Raw genomic sequence first — 13,406 nt, forward strand, 5'->3', positions numbered from 1 at the left:
TCTATTTTTTTTTTTTTTTTGCGGTACGCGGGCCTCTCACTGCTGTGCCCTCTCCCGTTGCGGAGCACAGGCTCCGGAAGTGCAGGCTCAGCAGCCATGGCTCATGGGCCCAGCCGCTCCGCAGCATGTGGGATCCTCCTGGACCGGGGCACGAACCCGCGTCCCCTGCATCGGCAGGCGGACTCTCAACCACTGCGCCACCAGGAAAGCCCACACTCCTTTACTCTTGTACAAATTGTTGAGGTTTCCAAAGAGCTTTTGTTTAGGTGGGCTATAGCTATTAGCATTGATCAGACTAGAAATAAAACCTGAGAAATTACTATGTACAAGAACACACAGGCCACATTCCATCAGGCATCAGAACTATGGTAACATTCCATGTCATGTAGTTTCTGGAACACTCCACTTACACTCCTGAGAGAATGAGAATGAAAAAGGTAAATAACAACTTATTATTATTATGAAAATAGCGTCAGCCTCATGGGTGTCTCGAAAGATTCTTAAGGACCCCATTCCCAGATCACAATTTGAGAACTGATGACTTATATTTGGAGAAGCCAAATTACATTATTCCTCTAACGTTTTTCTTGTTCTTATCTTTAAAATGACCAGATGTCTATTTTCCCTTCCAAGGATAGCATAACCTTCCTTGCATTTTAGTCTAGGAAGTCTGTAATCCATATTTTGAATGGTTTCCAAGTTACTGCAGGTTACTATACTATACTGTTAACTTTTTTCTACTGCTTTACTTTATTTGTTTATATCTGGTACGTGAAGGACTCCCCTAGATTCATCAGGTCTTAAGTGTTCATTCTCCATTTCTGCCTTAGAACATTTCTGTTTGTAACTCGGGGGCACTTGGGTTTTCTCCTCCCTATTTTCTTTTTGCTACTTTTCTTCTTTGCTTTCTTTTATCTTCTAAGATTTTATGCCCTCAGAACTTAGCTACTTACAATATTTGTCTTTCAGTTTTTAGCTGTTCTCAGAAATGTTAAAACTCTCTACAGGCAGAAGCAAGAAGAACTACAATCCTGCAGCCTGTGGAACAAAAACCACATTCATAGAAAGATAAGACAAGATGAAAAGGCAGAGGACTATGTACCAGATGAAGGAACAAGATAAAACCTCAGAAAAACAACTAAGTGAAGTGGAGATAGGCAACCTTCCAGAAAAAGAATTCAGAATAATGATAGTGAAGATGATCCAGGACCTCAGAAAAAGAATGGAGGCAAACGTATTCCATGCAAATGTAAATCAAAAGAAAGCTGGAGCAGAAATACTCTGATATCAGATAAAATAGACTTGAAAATAAAGAATGTTACAAGAGACAAGGAAGGACACTACATAATGACCAAGGGATCAATCCAAGAAGAAGATATAAAATACTATACATAGAGAACCCTAAAAATGCCACCAGAAAACTACTAGAGCTAATCAATGAATTTGGTAAAGTTGCAGGATACAAAATTAATACACCGAAATCTCTTGCATTCCTATACACTAATGATGAAAAATATGAAAGAGAAATTAAGGAAACACTCCCTTATACGACTGCAACAAAAAGAATAAAATACCTAGGAATAAACTTACCTAGGGAGACAAAAAACCTGTATGCAGAAAACTATAAGACACTAATGAAAGAAATTAAAGATGGTACCAAGAGATGGAGAGATATACCATGTTCTTGGATTGGAAGGATCAATATTGTGAAAATGACTATACTACCCAAAGCAATCTACAGATTCAATGCATTCCCTATCAAATTACCAATGGCATTTTTTACAGAACTAGAACAAAAAATCTTAAAATTTGTATGGAGACTCAAAAGACCCTGAATAGCCATAGCAGTCTTGAGGGATAAAAAACACAGCTGGAAGAATCAGACTCCCTGACTTCAGACTATACTACAATGCTACAGTAATCAAGACAATATGGTACTGGCACAAAAACAGAAACATAAATCAATGCAACAAGATAGCCCAGAGATAAACCCACGCACCTATGGTCAATTAATCTATGACAAAGGAGGCAAGGATAAACAATGGAGAAAAGACAGTCTCTTCAATAAGGGGTGCTTCAATAAGACAGTCTCTTCAATAAGCTACACGTAAAAGAATGAAATCAGAACACTCCCTAACACCATACACAAAAAGAACCTCAAAATGAATTCAAGACCTAAATGTAAGACCAGACACTATACAACTCTTAGAGGAAAACATAGGAAGAACACTCTTTGACATAAATCACAGCAAGATCTTTTTTGATCCACCTCATAGAGTAATGGAAATAAAACCAAAAATAAACAAATGGGACCTAATGAAACTTAAAAGCTTTTGCACAGCAAAGGAAACCATAAACAAGACGAAAAGACAACCCTCAGAATGGGAGAAAATATTTGCAAACAAATCAACAGACAAAGGATTAATCTCCCCAATATATAAACAGTTCATGCAGCTCAATATTAAAGAAACAAACAACCCAATCCAAAAATGGGCAGAAGACCTAAATAGACATTTCTCCAAAGAAGACATACAGATGGCCAAGAAGAACATGAAAAGCTTCTCAACATCACTAATTATTAGAGAAATGCAAATCAAAACTACAATGAGGTATCACCTCACACCAGTTAGAATGGGCATCATCAGAAAATCTACAAACAACAAATGCTGGAGAGGGTGTGGAGAAAAGGGAACCCTCTTGCACTGTTGGTGGGAATGTCAATTGATACAGCCACTATGGAGAACAGTATGGAGGTTCCTTAAAAATCTACAAATAGAATTGCCATATGATCCAGCAATTCCACTACTGGGCATATACCCAGAGAAAACCATAATTCAAAAAGACACATGCACCCCAATGTTCACTGCAGCACTATTTACAACAGCCAGGTCATGGAAGCAACCTAAATGCCCATCGACAGATGAATGGATAAAGTAGATGTGGTACATATATACAGTGGAATATTACTCAGCCATAAAAAGGAACGAAATTGGGTCATTTGTTGAGACGTGGATGGATCTAGAGACTGTCATACAGAGTGAAGTAAGTCAGAAAGAGAAAAACAAGTATCATATATTAACGCATGTAGGTGGAACCTAGAAAAATGGTACAGATGAACCGGTTTGCAGGGCAGAAGTTGAGACACAGATGTAGAGAACAAACGTATGGACATTAAGGGGGGAAGCCCCGGGGGTGGTTGTTGTTGGTGTGATGAATTGGGCGATTGGGATTGACATGTACACACTGATGTGTATAAAACTGATGACTAATAAGAACCTACTGTATAAAAAAATAAAATTAAAAAAAAAAATTTCGGAAAGAAAAAAAAAACCTCTCTACAAATATCTGATGAACAGAATCACAGTGAAACTATTTGCTTAAGCCCTCTAGTTTTCTAAGTGTTTTACCAGCCCATAAAAATAATAATTTACTGTGGAAACTTAGCCAACCATACTTTTATTTATTTATCAGCATAAATTACCAAGATGACCAAAAGTAAATGATTTCTTTGGGTATTTCTCAGAATTTAGCCACTATTTCCTCAAAATTATATAAATCTAACTCAAATGACATGTTATCACTACTCCTTGGGAAGATAATGATTTCATATAAGATCACAGATATTGTAGTTTGGTTTCAATCACAGAATGAATGGGTTTTCATGTTTTAAACGAAAGCCATCTCTTGCCAGTAGTATTTCAAGGAGTCATTTTGGAATTTTAGAACTTAGAGATGAATAAGAAGCCCTTGGGGAGCTAATCTAACCAAGCTGTTTTACACATGAGGTGTCTGAAGGCTGAAGTGCTCATGTGATTGGTTAGGGACCTTGGGCAAGTGGCCAGGTGACCACTAGCTTGTCTCTTTCACTTTATTAAATTGCCTTTGGAGTAAGAAACTATTGGACTGAAGAGGTTTTAGAGATCATCTAATTCAACACCATCATTTTATAGAACTGAAAACTTAGACAGAATATGGTTTAAAAATGATAATATGCAAAAGCATCTTGCACAATATCTGGCACATAGTAGAAATTCAATAAATATTAACTTCCTTTTTTGGCCCATGGTCCAGTTAGGAACCCAGATATTCTAACACCTACCTAACTGCTGTCATATATCTTTATTCTGAACAAAAAAGCCCAACTGACGATTGAATCTGATCTTACCTTTTATAAGCAGCGTTATTTTATAAGGTAAGTATTTATGAACAATTTATTCTGAGCCCTGGAGTATATAATAAGTACTATTCGATTACTATTTTATTCATTGAGCCTATTAGAATTAATTCTTTAAAAATACGAACTACATTTTAAAATATGAGTAGAGGGACTTCCCTGGTGGCGCAGTGGTTAAGAATCCGCCTGCCAATGCAGAGGACACAGGTTCGAGCCCTGGTCCGGGAAGATCCCACATGCCGTGGAGCAGCTAAGCCCGTGCGCCACAACGACGGAGCCTGCGCTCTAGAGCCCATGAGCCACAATTACTGAGTTTGCGTGCCACAACTACTGAAGTCTGCGCCCCTAGAGCCCTGTGCTCCGCAACAAGAGAAGCCACCGCAGTGAGAAGCCCACGCAATGCAACGAAAAGCAGCCCCCACTCACCACGACTAAAGAAAGCCCGCGCACAGCAACGAAGACACAACGCAGCCAAATTAATTAATTAAATTAAAAAAATAAAAATAAAATAAAATATGAGTAGATTAACATTTTCTTAATAATTGGGCAGAATATTACTAAATGAACTTTCCAAAATACCCTTTTTCACAAAGAAAAGAGATGAGGAGAAAGAGTACCTCCTTTCCAAAACAGTTACATCGCTTTGCCTGCTCCTAACACATAGCTCAAACTGATGCTGGAACAAGAAAGCACAGAGTACTGGTTTAGGAGTCATAAGATATATGTTCTGGTCCTGGCTCTGCCACTTACTGATGGATGACCATGGGCAAGTCTCACTGATTCATGATTTCTACACCTGTAAAGTGGCCATACATAAGCTTGTCTTTATAGGACCGTTCTAAGGCTCAAATGAAGATTATCTATCTATCTATCTATCTATCTACCTACCTACCTACCTACCTATCTATATATCTATCTATCGGGTCCTACATATACAGAATATTCCATGGTATAGCGCAAAACAATATAGAATATTCAGGAAATCCGGGTACCAGTCTGGGTCAGCTCATCACTGTCTTTCCATGATACCTTGAACAAGTGACTTTTTTTTTTTTTTTTTAAATCTGCAAAATGCAAGGTTCAAATTAGATGGTGCTGCACAGGACCAATTTGGAAAAGGGGAAGTGAGGCAAAGTAGCCTTGCTTTGAACAATTTTCTTAGGTTTTCAAGCATTATACCATTTGAAGAATGGGTTTTGCCAAAAATATGTAAAAGCTTGACAATGTTATCTCAGTTCTTTGCCATCTGTTTGCAACAGGAAATGAAATAATAGGTACATTTTCAGCAAATTATTTCAAAAAAGAAAAAATGGTTTTTTTTACCTTGCATCCTTCACAAGCATGAACTCCATAGTGGAACCCTGAAGCTTTATCCCCACAGACACGGCATTCAATTGCCATGAGGGAGTTGGAAGGCTCTTCGTGAGGCTTATTGTACAGCTGAGTCTTTTCAGAATAGTAAGGTGGGGATGCAGGCTCCACTTTGATTGCACCTGTGTATAGAAAAACATGAGCAGGTAATTATCATGTGAAAAACAATGCTCGACAAGCAACAGGGAAGTCACTATAGTACACCTTGGTGCCATTATTTTATTATTTAAGTTAGATGCACTATGGAACGTGAAAAATACACAGGAAAAAGTAGGCTTTGTAATCACAGGCAAGTCGCAACACCTCTAGCCCCACCTGTGAAAAAAAATGGGGTTAACTTTGTGGTTAACTTTTAACTTTGTGGTTCTATGACCGTCCAATACCTCGTAATACTAAAGCTCTAACAGGCAACATATGGTATTTGAGATCATTAAGGTTACTTTGCTACATAATGTGCTGTATTTGGCACTCGTGACAATATTAAATTATACATTTTAATTTAAGTGTTGCATTTTAGAAGTGTTTTAAAACCACTCTTGTAAAGGAAACAGAAGGAACATTGCCATGAAAAGGTATGGTAAGCCCAGTTTGAAGGTACATGAAAAATAAGAGAGCAGGTTCCCGTCAATGTTGAGTCAGAAAAGATGGTTTGTAAAATGATCTCTGATAGAGAGAGGCCCTATGGAAAGCAAGCACTATCTTTCCGTTGGTCAGGATCAGGCCTGTTAAATTTTCATATCAGGCTCCAACTGAAAGCCACACATATAAATATAACCAAGTCTATCATTTATCTTAAAAAAAGAAAACTAGAACTACAGGAAGTTCTTACTTATTGTCAAGTAATGGCTGCAGTTACATGGTGGTGGCTCTGGAAAAACAGCATATCAGCAAAGAGATAAAAATCAAGGAAAGAGCATCATAGAAATTTAACCTTGAAAAGTGCAGCTTTAGTTTTTCTCGAGTCTGATGGCTTGATGTGAATTGCGTTAATGGCATGGAGATTTATCAATAGCCTACAACGTCAACATTTAAATTTGTGCTGAAAAATAGGTTTCACTGGAAGCTGTTCAAACTGCAGAATTAGTAAAGATGCAACAGTGATTTAGAGATAAGTTATAAAAAGTGACAAAATGTTCCTTATCTACTTACAAGTGGAAAAAAGAATTCAAAGTGTGGGGGGGATGGACTCTTAGCCTGAGATGCACCTGGCAAGGTAATCAGGCTGGAAAATGTCCCTGAGAAGGGAAGAAAAAAAGAAAGAGAGAAGGGAAGCAGGCAGGAAGGGTGGGGGTGGGGGCGGAGAAAGATGATGACGTGTTCACACACTACCTTCCTTTTTGGTCAATTATAAATGCCCACTATTTCACGGATCAATGGGTGAATAAATGAACGGTAAATGGCTTCACTATAGGCTTTAGTCTCTGGAGCATTTACCCCAGTGTGAGTGAGATATTAATCCAATTCTAGTCTCAGCAGTCTGAAAAGTGAAATAAACCGCATACTTTGGTACTCTTGGAGTTTCAGGTCATACTTATAATCCGCAACCATTGGGTCAGCTCTTGGGAACGGAATGTCTTCATAGTGTGGAGCGGAAATGCTGGAGAAATCAACGGTGGTGAAGGGCTTGATGTCAAAGGAGTGGGAGTGGTCGTCCATCACAGAAAGATCCACGGAGCTGATCCCAAAGTTGGTGGGCCAAAACGGCATCTCTGTGTCCACCATGGTAATTTCTGAAATGGAGAAAAGAATAGGTATGACGTTAGTCCTGGAGGACAGTGCCATCCTGTAAAGATCCACAGAAAGGGAACAGAAAGAGTCTTGGGTCAAGTGATGTCACCTAGGTGATCATGAGGAGAGCAGGGAACACAGCCGCCTTCTTAGTGCCGTCCAGGCTGTTGAACTAATGGAGGGAAGTCACCCCTTACCTGGACGTCACAGTTGAGGACCCTCTAATAGTGTCACGTGTACAGCATACCCACATCAATGTCCTAGAAACAGCCCTGCTCTCTTCAGAGCAGGATGGCTTTCCTAAGGGTATCTGGGAATGGGCCTCGTGTTTTTTCCCAGCTAGCAGAGAGCTAAAGAATGTAGCTCTCAAAGGCTGACTCTTGCAAGAGGTTAAAGATTCCAGCTGTGGTCTTCATAAGAAAAACAAAGCGCCTTGAAAACACAAATAAGGAGGCTAGGGCTGTGAATGTGCTTCAGTGGTTCCAAGAGGACGCATCAGGCACGGTTTGGTTCACACGTCTGAATATCTACATGAATAAGTACCCAAACAACTTGAAGTTATCTGTGTTACAGTACAAACACTACACTGGTGATAGCTTAAAGGTCATACGGGGTCTCAATGACATCCAGAAAAAAGTGTGTGCTCCTAATGACAGGGGCAGCCATTGAACAAATTTCATCTAAACCTACCTGACCCACGTCACTCCATTTACTTTGCCCATCTCCTCAGCATGCTTATTTTCTATTTCATTATCCATTTTTCTTAGTATATATTACTTTCCTATCAAAATACACCTCTCTTGTCTCAACTGCAATATCCACAAAAGTAGGTTCATCAACTATTTCTCATCATGCCTATTGCAAAGTTCTTCTGTAGACAAAGTAAAGGTTGACTGAGTTAAAGTTAGTGTATATGCTTCTGCATGAATACTGGGAAATGAAAATAAGGATGCAAAAAACGTCTGGGTTGCAAGAAAAATTGTCTGCTCATCATTTTACTGGTTTATTTTTGTTTCACTTTTAACATATGACTTCAGTGACTGCCTGCCAACCAATGTCAGGCTTCTCAACACAGGAATCATATCCCTAGGGATCATGTCTTTTATTGAAAAGTTTCAGGGAAAATTTTAATGAGAAAATAGTTATTTATGTGTAAATAAACAGAGCAAAAAATTCACGTGATTTTAAAGATATACTATGAAACTCCTAAAAAAACTTTATACTTGTAGTACATTTCATGGCTAAAAGAACGCTATTTTTATATTTTCTTTTTTTTTTTTTGCGGTACGCGGGCCTCTCACTGCCGTGGCCTCTCCCGTTACGGAGCACAGGCTCCGGACGCGCAGGCTCAGCGGCCATGGCTCACTGGCCACTCCGCGGCATGTGGGATCTTCCCGGACCGGGGCACGAACCCACGTCCCCTGCATTAGCAGGCGGACTCTCAACCACTGCGCCACCAGGGAAGCCCAAGAACGCTATTTTTAAAAAAGAATAGACTATTTTAAAAAGCAACTTTAGGTTTACTTAAAAATTGAGCAGAGGGCTTCCCTGGTGGCGCAGTGGTTGGGCGTCCGTCTGCCGATTCAGGGGGCACGCGTTCGTGCCCCGGTCCGGGAAGATCCCACATGCCACGGAGCGGCTAGGCGTGTGGGCCATGGGCACTGGGCCTGCGCGTCCGGAGCCTGTGCTCCGCAGCGGGAGCAGGCCACAATGGTGAGAGGCCCGCGTACCGCAAAAAAAAAAAAAAATTGAGCAGAAACTACAAAGTTCTCATATACCCTTTTCCCTTTCTCCCTCCCCCGCAAACCCTGAAACACACAGTTTCCCCTATTATTAACGTGCATCTCCCCTATTATTAACACTCGTATTAGTGTGGTATGCTTGTTGACAAAACTGATGAACCAACAGTGATACATTATGATGAACTAAAACGCACAGTTTACAGTAGAATCCATTCTCTGTGTTGTTCATTCTATGGTTTTGACAAATGCGTAATGTCAAGCATCCACCATCACAGTAGCACACAGGATGGTTTCACTGCTCTAAACACCCGCCGTGCTCTACCTATTCATCCCTCCCCTCCTCCCCCGAGAACGCCGACTTTGTTGTCCTCTTCTACTAAGGGCAATTTTTGGTGGAAAAGCAGGGGAAGCACTGACCTACATCATAAATTGAAAAGTCTCTGCGTGGCATTCAAGGCCCTCCCTGACAGTCTGCCTTACTTTTTCAGTGTCATTTTCCACTCGGGATCCCAGACCTCACCCCCATTCTCATCAGTGCTGTGCCTGGGCGCATCCCACGGTGTGCCCAGGGCAGACACTCTGCACCGTCTAGTCCGCTCATGTCTGTTCATGCTGCTTCCTGAAGCTGTTCACCCTCCTCCTGTCCCTCAGCACCACCCGTCAAAACTCCCGTCTGTCTTTCCCACGGTAGTGGGGAATCCCACACTGGTCCAAATGCTACTCTCTCCATGAAACCTTCCACGAATTCTCCAACTTAAAAACACTCTCCATTCTCCGTGTTCCCACAGCACTGAGTACCTCTCTTTCCCTCTGGTATAATTATTTGGATAAGTATCTCCGCTGTTAGATTTCCAGTTCTGGAGCAAAGGACAGGGTCTTATTATTCTGTTTTCCTTTTAGACCTTATGCATAGTTGTTGTTTACTAAACGCTTGCCAACTGAATGATCATATTTTATAGGGAAGGAAAGAACAAGTATTCATTTTTCTGTGAAAATGGAAAAAATAAAGATACTTTCTCAGTGGTTTAGTTTTGCTAAGACTTAAGCTCCCCAGAAAATATGTAATCTTCAATATCATAAATAAAGTACAGTTTAAGCTGTAACTCCTCCTCTCAACAACGTATACTCAGTTTTTCTCTTCTGATAATTGCAGGAGGAAGATTAGGGTACTGTAAACTTTTTCTCTACATAGAAAGGACAAAGGAAGAAAGAAAAACCATTTGCCTCTTCATCTCTATGAAAACAAATTATCCCAGTACACACTTTCCTTCCCCTCTTTCCCTTCTCCTTGTCCTCTTACTCTGGGACATCTTGACCTAAACAATATTACTCCACAGGGGCCGTGGTTACTGGGAGGCACAGTGGTTTCCTAGACATTTTATTTTGACTTAAAGATGGGGTCCAGGGAGCCTGCTTCTAATTTTGTCTCCAGAAAACATAAGCTACTGTTTCTGCCAAGCTGTAAGTTGAGTAGGTGTTTTTCGTGACTCCATGCAATTACTCATGAAAGAACAAATGAACAAAAAGCTTGCATGGACGACAGTCCTTCTCAGGGATAAGTAACAATGTCTTAACTTTCCAGCTGGGTGAGAGAAGTGCATTACATCAGGCACATCATTAATTTCACAGCCTTTGGTGTGTTTCAAGCAGGCAGGAGTCTTGAGGCAGACACTGTGGGGAAGGACGTAGTCATGTGCCATTTACCTCAGACCTTCACCTTGGCTTTAAACTCTACGATACTCAATGAGCAGACTTCACAACACGCCAAAGTATAATGTAGTTCAAACAAAAAGACATATCATGCAAAAACACAGCAACTTCTCTCATCTGAGAGGCATCATTATTCGGGAGTATGGAAGTGGGTCAGAAAAGATGTTAAATGATAAAAATCAAGCACTAGAACTATACAGTTTACTTTTGGGGTTCTATGTTGTCCCTTATGAAATGAAAAGAAAAACTTCTACTAGAATGTCTAGGGAAATGCTGCACCTCCTTAATAAAGACATCAGCTAATATTAATAGAACCCTAAATCTCTGCTAAGTATTATACCAAATACAATGCTTGGACTGTCTCACTGAATGCTCACAATGGCCCCATGAGGTAGGTACACTTATAAATCCCCTTAAAGGAGAGGAAACTGAGGCACAGTTATGGAAATAACTTGCCTAAAACCACCCAGCTACTAAGGAGTCCAGCTAGGTTATGAACCCAGATGGTCTAAAACTCCACAGCCTGCACACGTGACTTTCTAAACTTAATACTGATTAGAAAAACAAATCTCTTCATCTTCTAGTTCCATATTAAATAACAATTAATTTCGACGAAGCTTCGCTGAACACCTATGATGTGCCAGGTACAGGGGGCTGGGGATGCACTATGAAGGGTAATTTTCAAATGGAAGCTTCATTGGAGAAACATGTTAAGCTGAACAAGAGTGGGTGCAGGAAAGAGCCTTTCCTACATGTCTAAAACTTAGTAGCCCTGTTGGAAGTGACCTTAGAAAGACACTTAATCACCAAGTTTTTTCAATCTCTTCTCATTTGTTTCAGTTCAAGGTCATGGTACTCATAAATATTATTCATCCAGCTCCTCCTTATTGATCTATTCAAATCACTTTGCAGTGCGAACTGACCTGTGAATTTCCTAATTCCTCTCCCGTTACAAGAGCCGATATCCACAGACAAAAATCACTCTGAAATGTCAGAGCAGAAAGGGCGTTTTGGAGATAATCTAAGCTCCCCATCTGGCAGTTGAAGAAAACCAGGCAAAGTGATGTGCTCAGGAGCTCAGGGGAAGAGGCCGAGTCCACGAGAGTCCAGGTTCTCTGTCTTTCACCCCTAGCATCCTCCGCACTGCATTACGAAGTCGTTACCATGTGTAAATACGTTGAAAAGGGGACTTTTTAATCTATACCAATTTTCACAGATCCAGACTTTTCGGTCTTAACTAACACACAGGAATGACATCAAATTTATGAAGGAAAAATGTCTCATGCAAGGAGCCATTTACTGGTTGACAAATTAGAATAAAGAAATTGGTAGTAGAATTTGTTTCTAACAAAAGTAATAAACTCCGAATTCATCAAAAGGTTTAGGGAACAGTCTCATAAAGTGAGCGTCGTATCTGTCCAAGTCTTTACGTAATAAATACAGATGTGTGTATTTTATTTGTTTGTTTGTTCGTTGCAGGTTGCTGTTCTGAACATTAACAACTGAAGATGGAGAGCTAGTAGCGAGTTAGAAGCCCTGGGTTTGAATCCTGACCTCTTTCTTGTCAATTTTGTGATCTCTTTACCCCTAATTATCCCCATCTGTAAATAATCATACTGCCGACCTCACAGAGTTGCTGTGAAGATTCAGTTAAATAATACATGTAAAGCATCCAGCATAGGGCCAGAAAGTAAGTTCTCCATAAATGTAATTATTGGTAGTCGTGGTAACTTTTGTCACCAGAGTAACCAGAGTACTAGAATCATGTAAAAGGTAGGCTAAAAGCTCCCCAACGCTACCACTAGGGGACAGGAAAAGGAAGAAACAGCAGCAAAGTCCCATTGTTCAAAGAGGATTACGCCTAAAACAGATGTCCTGTTTTAAAGGCCTCTGCAAAAGGAGAGTCCACAGCCTCTCTGGGTTACTCATTCCAACACTAAATTGCTCTTCTGTAGCCAGGAAAGTCTATGTCTTATCTGGCATTTCCCCAACTGTGTTATACATAGGTTAATGATGTTCCTTTCAAAATAATTAAAAAGAAAAAAAATTCTGATGGGCAAATAAACTCAGGAAATGCTAGGTGAAGCCAGTTTAAATGGGTCTATTGCAGGACTTCTTAGAATTATATGCTAATAATCCACGAGAAAATACAAGAGAGGGGAGGGTATCGCACACAACGTTTGAGTTTACCATCTGATGGAACAGAGTTTGTGAAATGATGGTCTAACCTATGTTGTTGGAGTTTGTACATTTTTCTTTCATTTTCTAAACATACAGTTATCATCCTCTGCGTACTTGACCTTTACCACATGTACTTGAAAAGTTTTATTAAGTTATCCCTTAGGTTTTCTTTAACTTTAGAGTGACTAAGGGCAAGGATTTATGTTGGTTAAAACAACGAGAGAAAGGATTTCTAACTTACACCACAGAGAAAGGAATCACTGTAAAGACGAATGCTCTTTTTAGAGACTATCCTAAAAGCCTCCAGGCAGGAAAAAAAAAAAAAGTCCCCTAAAAAGGGTTAGGAATCAGAATGACACTGAACTGCTCAAAAGCAGCGCCGGAAGCTAGAAAATCAACAGAGCAGTATTTTCAAACTTCAAAGAAAAAAATTATTTCCAACTTAGAATTTTATATTCAGCCAAACCATCACTCAAGTGTAAGAGGAGAATAAAGACATT

General features: G+C 40.0%; 1 protein-coding gene across 5 annotated transcripts in view; it reads right to left on the reverse strand.

Moving 5' to 3' along the window:
* The window catches only part of PPARG (peroxisome proliferator activated receptor gamma), a 126,453-nt gene that overhangs the window by 40,675 nt on the left and 72,372 nt on the right, over positions 1 to 13,406 (reverse strand). For all 5 annotated transcript variants that reach the window (XM_024740204.1, XM_024740203.1, XM_024740205.1 and 2 more), the window contains 2 exons: positions 7,048 to 7,275; positions 5,498 to 5,667 (listed from right to left, as the gene is read on the reverse strand). In XM_024740204.1, coding sequence (XP_024595972.1) covers positions 5,498 to 5,667; positions 7,048 to 7,267 — 390 coding nt within the window. In that variant the 5' untranslated portion in view covers positions 7,268 to 7,275. The remainder of the gene's footprint in view (positions 1 to 5,497; positions 5,668 to 7,047; positions 7,276 to 13,406) is intronic.

Source organism: Neophocaena asiaeorientalis, unplaced genomic scaffold (genome assembly GCF_003031525.2).
Source record: "Neophocaena asiaeorientalis asiaeorientalis breed wild unplaced genomic scaffold, Neophocaena_asiaeorientalis_V1.1 scaffold75, whole genome shotgun sequence".
NCBI lineage: Eukaryota > Metazoa > Chordata > Mammalia > Artiodactyla > Phocoenidae > Neophocaena > Neophocaena asiaeorientalis.